This window comes from Antechinus flavipes, chromosome 4 (genome assembly GCF_016432865.1).
Source record: "Antechinus flavipes isolate AdamAnt ecotype Samford, QLD, Australia chromosome 4, AdamAnt_v2, whole genome shotgun sequence".
NCBI lineage: Eukaryota > Metazoa > Chordata > Mammalia > Dasyuromorphia > Dasyuridae > Antechinus > Antechinus flavipes.
In genome coordinates, this window is record NC_067401.1 from 164,188,837 (window position 1) to 164,200,587 (window position 11,751).

Sequence of the window (11,751 nt, forward strand, 5' to 3'; positions counted from 1 at the left end):
TGAGTCCTCAATGAAGCCTTTTCCCACGGTGGGTGCTTCCCATCTTGGGTGCTGTGATTCCCTCTTTGGCACATTAGAGGGGACTTTTCCCCACCTTATCGCCCCTTCCTCCTGTCTCCTCATTCGGCCCTACTCTGAAGCCTTTACCAAATGGGAATGCGGGCAGAGCAGTATCCTGAACGCTTCCAGCGGCGAGACAAAGGCTGCCCTGGTGCGCCTGGCTCTGCTGCTTCCTTGCCTTTAGTCCTGAGTGGGTTGAGGTTAGGGGAAAAGGAGGTAGCCTTGAGTAAGGGCTTCTGCCTGTGGCTGAAGCCTCTAGGAGCGGGTAAAGGCGAGCCACCTTGGAATTTGCTTTGGGTTTTTTTTTTTACAGATTTGAAGTGAGCAAGGCTGGGGTCTGGGTACGGGTCGGGGAGTCGTGGCAGCCAGGGTCGACCTCTGGGTGTCTCCTCCCCCAGCCCGACTCAGTATTTATTGCTAAATTATTGTCCAGGCGGGGCGGCACGGGGCCGGGCCCCCCGGGTATTTATTGCTGTATATATTGTATGTTTGTGATATATAAGGTTTTCTTTATTTTGTATATGATCAATAAAAACCTTTTAAAGAGACCTTTGCCTCGCTCCCTCTTCTGGGGGTGCCGGGGAGGGGCAGCGCCCGGTGGAACGGGGAGGAGCGAGAGGCGGGGCCGGGAGTCTCAACTGCGCAGGCGTGCCGCTCACTTTGGGAGCGGAAGTGGCAGCAGCCGGTTGCCTAGGGGAGCGATGGCCGCCGGCGGCCTGAGCCGCTCGGAACGGAAAGCGGCCGAAAGGGACAAGATCCTGCGAGAGGAGCAGCAGCGGAACCGGCTCCGCCAGGTAGGCCGGGACGGCCCAGGGCGTCCCCTCGGGAGCGCGCGGCTCGGCCACGCTCCCCCTCACGGCCGCCGGGCTCCCCCCACCTTCCCCTGCAGGTGTCCCGGATCCTGAAGAAGGCGGCGGCGGAGCGGAGCGCAGAGGAGTGCCGGCTGCTGGCCGAGAGTGAGGAGCTGGTAAAGGAGCTGCAGGGCCGGAGCCGCCGCCGCGAGGGCCTGAAGAGACGACAGCAGGAGGCGAGTGCGCGCCCTGCTTCCTGCAGGATTTGCCTTTGCTCGCCCCCGCTCCCTGACCTCCCAACCTTCTGACCCCAGACCCCCTCAGACAACCTCTGATCTCGAGATTTCTCAGCCCCATTCTGGCCACCCCCGAATCGAGGACGAAGGACGACTTCGAGGCGCCCCTTCCCCGGCTCCTGCCGAACTGCCCCTGCCGAATCGCCGAGCCTTCTTTTCCCAAAGTTTAGAGCATGTTGCTTTTGGGGAGTGGGGGGAGGGGAGAGAAAGATCAGCTCGCAGTTAAGAAAAGAAGGAGAAAGGAAAACATCTGGCTCTGGAAAGGACAGAAAGGATTCTGAACCCTCTGCCCCAAAATCTGGAAATCATTTGCGGCTTCTTGGTCCTCGGTGTTTTGTTCTGGGAGGGGGAGGGGGGTTTGACTACCTTTTTTGTGTCTCCTCAGGTGTGTGATGACCCCGGGGAACTAAGGAGGAAAGTCAGGGAATTGGCTTTAGCTGTCCAAAATGCCAAATACCTGGTCATCTATACAGGAGCCGGGATTAGCACGGTAGGGAAAGGAGTGACATTGTTGTGTTCTTTAGGGTTAAATTGACTCTTAAGAAATCCTTCCTGGAGTAGCTGCTCTGAGAAGACTGGCCCTGGAAATCTCCTTAGGATCACTTGGGCAGAATAGTAGGTTTGTGGATGGTGCCCCCTGGGGACCAGTGGTTACCCTAGATGTAAAAGCTTTTTTTTTCCCCCCAAGGGGATTCACATAAAATCCACTGATCCTTAAAATCAACTAAAAGTTGAAGTTAGAAAGCAACTTATTATTGCTTAAAAACAATATGTAACTAAGAGAATGTGAAATTTAAGTTTTTAGCATATAGTAGACTTTTAAATGTTTGCATTGAATTTAGTAAATGAAAACAAGTAATCCATCAGTTAACTGGCATTTATTAAGTGCCTACCAGGTGACTATCCCTGTGCTAAGTACCAGGAATACAAAGAAAGGCAAAAAACAAACTCCCTGCTTTTAGGGAGCTCAGTCTAAAACCCCATAGCTAAGTTACTGTCATATACATTTTGTGTCGTTTTTATTTCCAGGATTGTTGTAAGATTCAAATGAAATAATATTTGTAAAGCACTTGGGTAAGTACTGGGGGAAAGGAAAATGAAAATAAAGAATGTTGAGAACTGCCATTATCTAGTTCACTTTCCCATCCCTTTCACTTGATAGGTAAGCAAACAGACCCAGAGAAATTAAAATGACTTTGCTAGAAAGAGGGGAGAAAGGGTTCCATGAGTCCTCACTGAAGCCTTTTCTCACCATCTTTGATGCTGTAATCTCTCTCTGGCACATTAAAGGAGCACAGATGGTAGTAGAACCTAGTTGTCCAAATCTCCCCAATCACTAGAATTGCTTCTCTTTTTACATTCTAACGTATGATATGATAGAAAGAACAACAGTTTCCAACTTACTCTTCAGCATTCTATCCCCAAGTATGGAGAAAGAATCCTAGTTTTTCCATTGTTTGCTGTTTTTAAAAGTGAGAAAGGGGATGTTAAAAAAGGAGCAAAATATATAGGGAGGACAAGTTTAGTCATTGGCAATCATACCTTATTACAGAATGTCACTTACCATATACTGTCCTTTGAAATGACTTGTTCACATCTCTGCAGCTGCTCTTAGTACTGATAGTTCTATGAATCAACAATTTTGGTTATCACAGATAACCAAGAGTCACATGACTTATGTTCCCTGTAGTCAGATTAATATTTAATACAGTAATAAGAGGCTTTAAAGCACTGTTAAGTGGCACATGAGGGCTAAATGCAGCTGGGATCTTGAGTATTGCTGCTTTAGAAATTCCACTTTGAAAACTAGAGCTGCCTGCTGTAACAGAAATGATTATCTAGGCTACTGCTTTGTTTTTGTTTTCTTCAGTTGTGTATTACTTTTAATGACCCCATGGGATTTTCTTGGCAAAGATCCTGGAGTGGTGTGATTTTTTTTTTTTTCCCTTCATCTCGTTTTACAGATGAAGAAACTGAGATAAACAAGGTCAAGTGACTTGCCCAAGATCACCCAGCTAATGTGTCTAAGATCAAATGAAATCAAGCTGAAGAGCCCAGATGATTTCCTTATGCCCTAACCTAGATGTATGTAGTTTGGGATAGATTAGAAATTTAGAAAATTAATTAGAAAGTTAATTTTCCTTCTAACTTTTTTTTTAATTAAAGCTTTTTATTTTCAAAACATAAGCATGGATAATTTCTCAACGTTAACCCTTCCGAAATCTTGTGTTCCAATTCCCCCCTCCCCCCCAGATGGCAAGTAATCCAATATATGTTAAACATAGTAGGAATATATGTTAAATCCATTATATGCATACATATTTATACAATTATCTTGCTGCACAAGAAAAATTAAACAGGAAAAAATGAGAAAGAAAATAAAATGCAAGCAAACAGCAACAAAAAAAGTAAAAATGCTATATTGTGATCTATACTCAGTTTCCACAGTCCTCTCTCTGGGGCTAAATGCTTCTCTTCATCATAAATCATTGGAACTGGTATCAGTCATCTCATTGTTGAAGAGAGCCATGTCCATCAGGATTGATCATCGTATAACTTTGTTGCCATGTATAATGATCTGGTTCTACACGTTTCACTTAGTATCAGTTCATGTAAGTCTCTCCAAGCCTCTCTGAAATTATCCTGCTGATTGTTTCTTACAGAAAAATAATATTCCATAACATTCATATACCATAATTTATTCAACCATTCTCCAACTGATTGACATCCACTCCGTTTCCAGTTTCTAACCACTACAGAAAGAGGTGCCACAAACATTTTTGCACATGTGGGTCCCTTTCCTTTAAGATCTCTTTGGGATATAAGCCCAGGTTCTACTGTTGGATCAAAGGATATGCACAATTTGATAACTTTTTGAGCATAGTTTCAAATTGCTCTCCAGAATGGTTGGATCCGTTCATAGTTCCACCAACAATGTATTAGTGTCCCAGTTTTCCCACATCCCCTCCAACATTCTTCATTATCTTTTCCTGTCATCTTAGCCAATCTGAGAAGCATATAGTGGGTCATAGCTGAATTTTCCTTCTATTTTGGCAGGCTCTGAAGAATCTGTTTAGAAATACAGTAATAACAATAGCTAACATATAATGCTTTAAAATTTTTTGCCAAATGCTTTACAAATATCTCATTTGATTTTTACAACAATCCTGGAAATAAAACTGAAGGAAAATGAATGTGGCAGTAAGAATTTGTACTGCACACTTAGAGATTCATAAGTCATCTTAATTAATTGGTTGAAGACATCGATCAACAAGCATGTATCAAGCACCCAGTATGTGTTAGGTACTGGGTATGAAAATACAAAACATGAACTAATCCTTAATCTCAGAATGCTGAATGTGTATATAAAATTGTGTGATGTCTTCATTGTAGCAGCAGTATCATTTTGCTGCCTATTCTTGGAGTTCTGCCAGTAGCTACAGTTGACACCCTTCCTTGCTTGTCTTTTTTTTTCATGTATTTCCTGGCCATGTAGGCAGCTTCCATCCCAGATTATCGAGGCCCAAATGGAGTATGGACACTGCTTCAGAAAGGGAGGAGTATTAGGTAAGCAAGTATAATGCAGAAGTTAATTGTCTGACCCTGTTCTACCTCCTAGGCAGGCTACAGAGGCCTTCCCTGTGAAATGGAGGGATGTCAGATGTAGTGTGAACCTGAACTTGGCAGCTTCTCCTCACCTTTCCCTTTTTCCCTTCCATCTGGCAGTGCTGCCGATCTGAGTGAGGCGGAGCCCACCCTCACCCACATGAGCATCGCCCGCTTACATGAGCAGAAGCTGGTAAGAATCCAGGATTTCTAATGTGCCTACTTTCCAGGGTCTGAACGAGAGGACATAACTTTTTTGTTTCTTCTCCATTATTCCAAAACATCTTGATTCCCCTTTTGAAAAACACTCCTAGATGAGTTTAGCTTTCAGGTTTTGATTGAGTCAGCCTGATTTAAACTTCTCTTATTTCTTGGCTAGTGGGGAGAGGTAGGCCTCCCCAGTCCTAAATGACTAGTTCAGAGGAGGCCTTGCTACTTCTAAGATCTCAGCAATGTCTTTCAGGTGACCAGCTTTAGATTAAGATTAAGCATTAACTATACACCCTCTGGCCTTTCTTGATTTGCTCTTATGGAGCCACAGTAATTCTAGAAGTGGCTCCTTTGACTTTTATTCAAGTGTATATGTTCAACTTTAGTTGCAAGAAGCCAGGAGTGAGTCTGTCTGGGCTTTTAGGAGAATTAGATGTAATGAGTCAAAATAGCTTCCCCCTAAGACACTGTGATAACTCCTAACCTCTAACCTAAAATGTTGAGCATTGAGGGAAATCAAATGGTGCACTGATGTTTCTAATGGTTTATGACACTAAAAGGAGACAGCAAATTGATCATTGTTTTGGTTCATCTTACAGGTGAGAAATGCCAGTTACCTCCCAAAGCCCTAAGGGAATTACTAAAAGAATTTCCCCAATCCTTACAGAAATCTTTCTTGGGTGTTTTCTCCAATTCCTGCTTGTACTCAGTCCTGCTTCTTTGGTGGATTCTGTCTTAATAGTTTGGCCATACTTCCTCACATCCTGAGGTTTTCAGCAAGATTAATAATCTTGCTGGTGTTATAAGATCTTTTTTGCACCAACTTTGAGCTGAGGTGGAAAGATCCCTTAGTATATCTTGCTATCTCTCCACCCATATTCTTCTCTTAAAGGTGCAGCATGTAGTATCCCAGAACTGTGATGGACTCCATTTACGGAGTGGGTTGCCCCGCTCAGCGATTTCAGAACTTCATGGGAACATGTACATTGAGGTAAGCAGCCGTAGTTGGGGCTTGGGAGGTGCTGAGGGAAAGAGCTCTAAACTGGCTCACCAGGCTTCCTCGATCCTCAGGTCTGCACCTCCTGCACTCCCAACCGAGAGTACTTGAGGATTTTTGATGTGACAGAGCGAACAGCCTTGCACAGACACCAGACAGGCCGGACCTGTCACAAGTGTGGGGCACAGCTTCGAGATACCATTGTGCACTTTGGTGAGAGGGGAATTTTGGGGCAGCCTCTGAACTGGGAAGCAGCAACCGAGGCAGCAAGCAAAGCAGACACAATTCTGTGTTTGGGATCCAGCTTAAAGGTAGATGAGAAAAATAATAAGCAGATGAGATTTCAATAATTTGTTACTCCTTTCCCTTAAACATTTAGGCACAATCAAATGTCAACCTTCTATAGTCTTGTTTCTTTGGATCCTGATAGGTGCTGAAGAAGTATCCACGTCTCTGGTGTATGACTAAACCCCCTAGCCGTCGCCCTAAACTCTACATAGTAAATTTACAGGTAACTAGAGAAAATTGATATGTGTCTAGAAGTACCTACCTAGTATATCAGGTTTAAGAGCATGGGAATATGGAATGAAAATAGGAAAGTGGAGGGATGGTAATGGGATTAGTGGTAGGTACAGGAGGAGGGTTGTAACCATTTACTCCAAAAATCACGTCTAATGCCCCATGAGTATGTGCCAGGCACAGGGAGAAATACAAGTATAAACATAGTTTTTGCTTAGAGTTTACATGCTGATATGAAAGATAAATGTTCATAAATACACAAATTAGAATATAACTACATAAGAAAAAGAGAAAACAGTCTAAGCTCAGATAATAGAGAAATCATTTTTAGCTCAGGGGTTTGAGTTTAGGATTATAATGAAGGAAGTGGCTTTTGAATTGGGCTTCAAATGCTAATTAAGCTGTAACCCAGAAATTGGGGGGGAGGAAAGGATTCCAGCATTCTAAGCTTTGGAAGAATATAATCACAATCTAGGACTAATGGATCTCAATTTTAGTAACTCCTTCCATCTCCACCTCACCTTTCCCACACACTTATCTAAGTAGTAGGCTTAGCACATTATGAGAAATCAAGCAGATATCACTCATCTGTCAGTTCTGAGCCAGCAAATATCAATACCAGTATACTTTTGGGAAAGCATTTTTTTTAAAGCATTCATTTTTTTTTCCCCCTTTATTTTCAGTGGACACCAAAAGATGACCTGGCTGCCTTGAAACTTCATGGGAAATGTGATGATGTTATGCAGCTGCTAATGGATGAATTGGGTCTTGAAATTCCTCCCTACAATAGGTGAGTAGTGTGAACAGGATTTAGATCTCTAGCCCAAGCTAGTCACCTTCAGTTCCCTTGACTGTTTTATGTGTACAGATGGATATGGTTGCCTCTTCTTGTAGACTGAATTTTTTGTTCTGTATTTATACACTGATTAATATGAGCATTTCCTCATATAAAGAATAGAAAAGAGAAATTGCATATAAAATAGCAAATCTTTACTATGAATAACTTGTCTTTTTTAAGCATGTAATAAATTCATCATGTTAATTTCAAAACTATCCTGGCTTATTTATGTGCCCCTGCAAAACTACTCCTCTTTTCTCCTTACAGCCTAGTTATTAATGAAGTTGTAGAGCTGGTTTAAACCTAAGGGAGTGGCTGAGGTATAAGAACATCTGATGGAATTGCTTCTAAGAGTTGTTGCAATTGACTGAAATCTTACTTGAAGTTTTAGATAAATTTTGGATAACTTGCCTTCTCATTAATTTTTATGTGCTTCTGTTAGAAGAAATAAGATTTTTATTTTCAGGAAGTAAAAACAAATGTTGCTTTGAAAGGATTATAGTTCTGCCCACCTTATTCAAATTGCCCAGTTATACCATAAAAATATGAGTTATTTCTGTGGGTTTTTTTTTTTTTTTTTTACTTTTAATCAAAAGGAAGACATTCCAAAAGCAGTAGCTTTTTTAATTAAAGATTTTCAATTATAAATGATTCTTTGATTTCTGGATCTGGAAATGTTTATGTTTAAAGAACATTGTTAAAATTGTTATATAATAATGTTAGGCATTATGTAATATGAGTTGATTTTTAAACTTAACACATTTCATTGATATCTATTAAATTAATTAGTTTATAAACTTCACCATTTGAGTGGATATGTGATCACATTGGTTTTAGGGCTTACACTAGTATAGATCCCAAACTCACCCTGTGCTGTGTTTTCTCTGTATTCCAGTTCTTGGTCTACCTAGCATACTTGATAGCCTTACTGTGGATCTTTTCTCATCATGTGGGCACCAGTGGAGTACACAAGCCACTCATTAGTTATCCCTTTTCACATCTTGTCCTTTTTCCAGTACTACATTCTTTGACAACATCTTCCTATGCTCCTCAGCATCTCAGTAGTTGACAACAACTACATACTTTTATGTAGTTCTTCCTTGCTGTAGCCTACTCACATTCATCATTGCCTTTTACGTAACTTCTTGCTTTAATATTTTGGAGACTGATATCCCATGGTTCAAAGACATATAGTATTACAAGAGGATGATTTTTTTTAATCAAGGAAAAGTTTGGAGATCATTAAAAACAAACAAATAACAACTATTTTTTAGAGGCAGGATAGTCCCTTCTTTTTGTCAATTCTGAGTGCAGTTCATGGTTCATCTTCCAGTATCTTTCCAAGACAGATTAAACTGCTACCAGAGAAGTAAAAGTAATAAACCACTGGATCAATGTAAGGCAGTCACTTTTCTGACATTTTGCTCATTTATATTCTCACGAAGAAGAGACCCTGATTAGAACAAAAACTTAAAATTATACAGTAATGAAATAGAAGACCAGTTTGTAAATGAGCTATAAAATGTACTTTTTTATAACATAAACTAATACACTCTATATACTCATGCTTGTATGGATCATCAGCAGAGCTGATTGCATTAATCCTCAAGAAACGGGAATCTATAAATAAAATCTTTAATTACTCAAAAGAGTTCAGTTGTAAGTATCCACAGAGGAAAAAGCAAATGGATGAAGAATGCTCATTAAGACTTATGACGATGTCAGCTAGGTGACACAGTGGATAGAGTGATGGACCTAAATCAGGAAAATTCATCTTCTGAGTTCAAATCCAGCCTGTGTGGTCCTGGGCAAGTCACTTAATCCCATTTTCCTCATGAAGAAATGGAGGAAATGGCAAATCACTCCATTGTTTTTGCAAAGAAAACCCCAAATGGGATCATGCGGAATCTTAACAGAACTGAACAGTAACTTGGTTGACCTGAAGTGATAGTCCCTAGAATTCACTCTTCTTCTTTGAGAAAGAACTAAGATAGTATTAGAAGGAAGGAGATTCCTTTGTTTAACTTGATGGCCTCTTAAGTTCCTAGTTTACCTAAATCTATGCTCCTCAGGCCTCTGTCATTAGGGAATAAGAAAATTTAGTATTTTGACAATCCAGGAGTGTATTGTTACATACCTTGATTTTCTTATTTAGAACTCTAATAAATGCTACCTACAATTGTCAGGAGAAAGAGACATGTTGGAGGGCATAGCACATTCACTATTTTGTATATCTCTTGCTTGGTTATAGCTTAATTAACAGCTTAACAAATAGTTAACAAATTGTTAAAGAATAACAGGTTAACAATAAAATTGTTTTTGGCACACTCAAAAAAGACAAGATATGCATTTGGATGTGAAATTAGCCATTAGAGTCTCATTTATTAGTAATGTGTGCTAATCGGTAAGACTGATATGTACAGTATATAGTACGATACATACTGATTATTCCATTAGTAATTGATAGTTATTACAGAATGCACTAATCATTGTGTACAGATTATATACTATACATCAGTCATATCGATTAATACCTTATATAATATGTTCCATTCGATGAAATACAGATGAGCTTTATGGACTGTTCATCCAACTATACCATCAAAGCCTTAACCATAGACATTCTTCATCTTAATTGTTTTCTTCCTTTCTTCATAATTAGGTTGAAACTTTTATGGTGATTATAGAATTTATAATCTGAAGATATGCTCAGCATGCTGAGGACCTTTCTCTGGATACCTTTTAATAACCTGGAACTTGTTGCAATCAACACACATTCTGTGTTCTCCCAGTTTATAATACAAACATAATTTGGGATCATCCTTTAAAGCCCAGCTCAAATGGAACTTACACTCTGAAATCCTTTCCATCCTTGAACTTCATATGACATTTTGTTTTATAAGTCTAATGCACTTTTATGCTCTATATAATACAATTATTTCATACCTGTCTTAGATTGTCAGCTCTATGAAGGTTGGGGCCATATCTTATCTAAACATAGTAACTTCTTCAATGCCTAGCATCAGGTGCTCAATGTTTGAATGAATTAATTTCTTTAAAATATATTTTATAATCTATACAGATACATCTCTCCCATTATGGTAAATTAATGAGATTTTGGTTTGGGGGAAGAAAGGTGGACAAAGAAGTGATTGCCTCTAATTAACAAGAATAGGTTACTCCTTCTGACACTCTGGTTTGTCATTTAGTAACTGGAGGAGGAACCTATTTCAACCATATATTTTAAGAGTATGTTTCCGAGTAAGATTCTTTCCTTGAGTGGTTTCTAATATATATTTCTCCCTTTTACTAGGTGGCAAGACCCCATTTTCTCTCTGGCAACTCCCCTTCGAGCTGATGAAGAAGGCAGCCACAGCCGAAAGCCATTGGTGCCCCCCCAGAGTGCAGAAGAAACTCAGTCCAGGGATCATAAGGAGCAAGCAGCTCCACTTAGTTCAGTGTCCTTCTCAGGTGGCTGGTTTGGCAGGGGTTGTACCAAAGGCACAAAGAGAAAAAAAGTATAACCCTGTGCCTAGAGGGGAATAGACAGTTGGCACTTTTAAAATAACTTCAGGAAACCTTATTCAGGGGTCAAAAGTCACCATGAAGGGTAAAATTAACCTCCATGTTGACTGGTAAGTGGGAATAATGGATGAAATTTTTGTACTGGGATTTTTAGCAATTTATTTGGGGGCTTTTCTCCCCTTGAAAGCCTATCTCCTAACTCTTTGTACCATTTTCTGTGCAACAAACTGCACCTAATCATGAATTAGGGTCTATGGATGACATCTTTAGCTCATCTAGTCCCTGAATGAGGAAGTGGCAGACTTAGCAATTTTCTGCAAGATAAAGGACTTGGTGATATTTCACATCTGGCTGGCCATGAGGAAATACACAGCTGCCTTTACCTCAGATCACCAGACTGCTCTTAGGGCCCTGAACTGTATTTCTACCACTTGTTACTAAAAGTGTTGCTAACTATAGATCTCTTTTTCTGTAATAGGGTGGCTTTGACCTCTCTAAAAGCTCTAAGCAGATCCTTTCATTTTGTTTTTGATTAAATGCCTCTGCAATACCTTGATTATTTTGTGTGTGTGTGTCTGTTTTGGGTTTGTTTTTTAATACTCCATTAGCTGAGTAGACTGCCTTAATCTGTCTATGTTGTATCCTGTCCTGTACCTTGGACTCTTTATAAGCATAATATGAAAAAACAAAATAACCAAGTGAAGTAAGCAGCTTTGTGACCTAGACTAGGAATGTAAAAGTCTTAAAAATGAAACAGTACTTTTAGTACAGCTTAGGAGAGAGGGGGATACGACGGGATAAAGTGCAAGCCTGAGCCTGGAATCGGCAGGTGATCAGGCCTTTAGTCTGGCTAAGCTGACAACTAGCTCTCACTTTTCACGGGCCTGTTTGGCTTGGGCGAACACTTGC

At 40.4% G+C, this 11,751-nt stretch overlaps 1 protein-coding gene across 1 annotated transcript; it reads left to right on the forward strand.

The window, feature by feature from the left end:
• Positions 1 to 713: 713 nt before the first annotated feature.
• SIRT7 (sirtuin 7) lies at positions 714 to 11,398 on the forward strand. Its single transcript, XM_051995343.1, has 10 exons — positions 714 to 854; positions 950 to 1,087; positions 1,533 to 1,637; positions 4,644 to 4,714; positions 4,874 to 4,946; positions 5,856 to 5,954; positions 6,035 to 6,271; positions 6,391 to 6,471; positions 7,163 to 7,269; positions 10,631 to 11,398. Exons 1-10 carry the CDS (start codon positions 762 to 764, stop codon positions 10,839 to 10,841), a joined length of 1,215 nt encoding a protein of 404 aa, XP_051851303.1. The 5' UTR covers positions 714 to 761; the 3' UTR covers positions 10,842 to 11,398.
• The last annotated feature ends 353 nt before the right edge of the window (positions 11,399 to 11,751 follow it).

Coding starts and splice junctions, on each gene's coding strand:
- SIRT7 (XM_051995343.1), top strand. CDS start 762: ATGGCCGCCGGCGGCCTGAGCCGCTCGGAACGGAAAGCGGCCGAAAGG. Junction 1,638..4,643: donor CAGGAGCCGGGATTAGCACG/GTAGGGAAAGGA, acceptor CTGGCCATGTAG/GCAGCTTCCATCCCAGATTA. Junction 4,715..4,873: donor CAGAAAGGGAGGAGTATTAG/GTAAGCAAGTAT, acceptor TCCATCTGGCAG/TGCTGCCGATCTGAGTGAGG.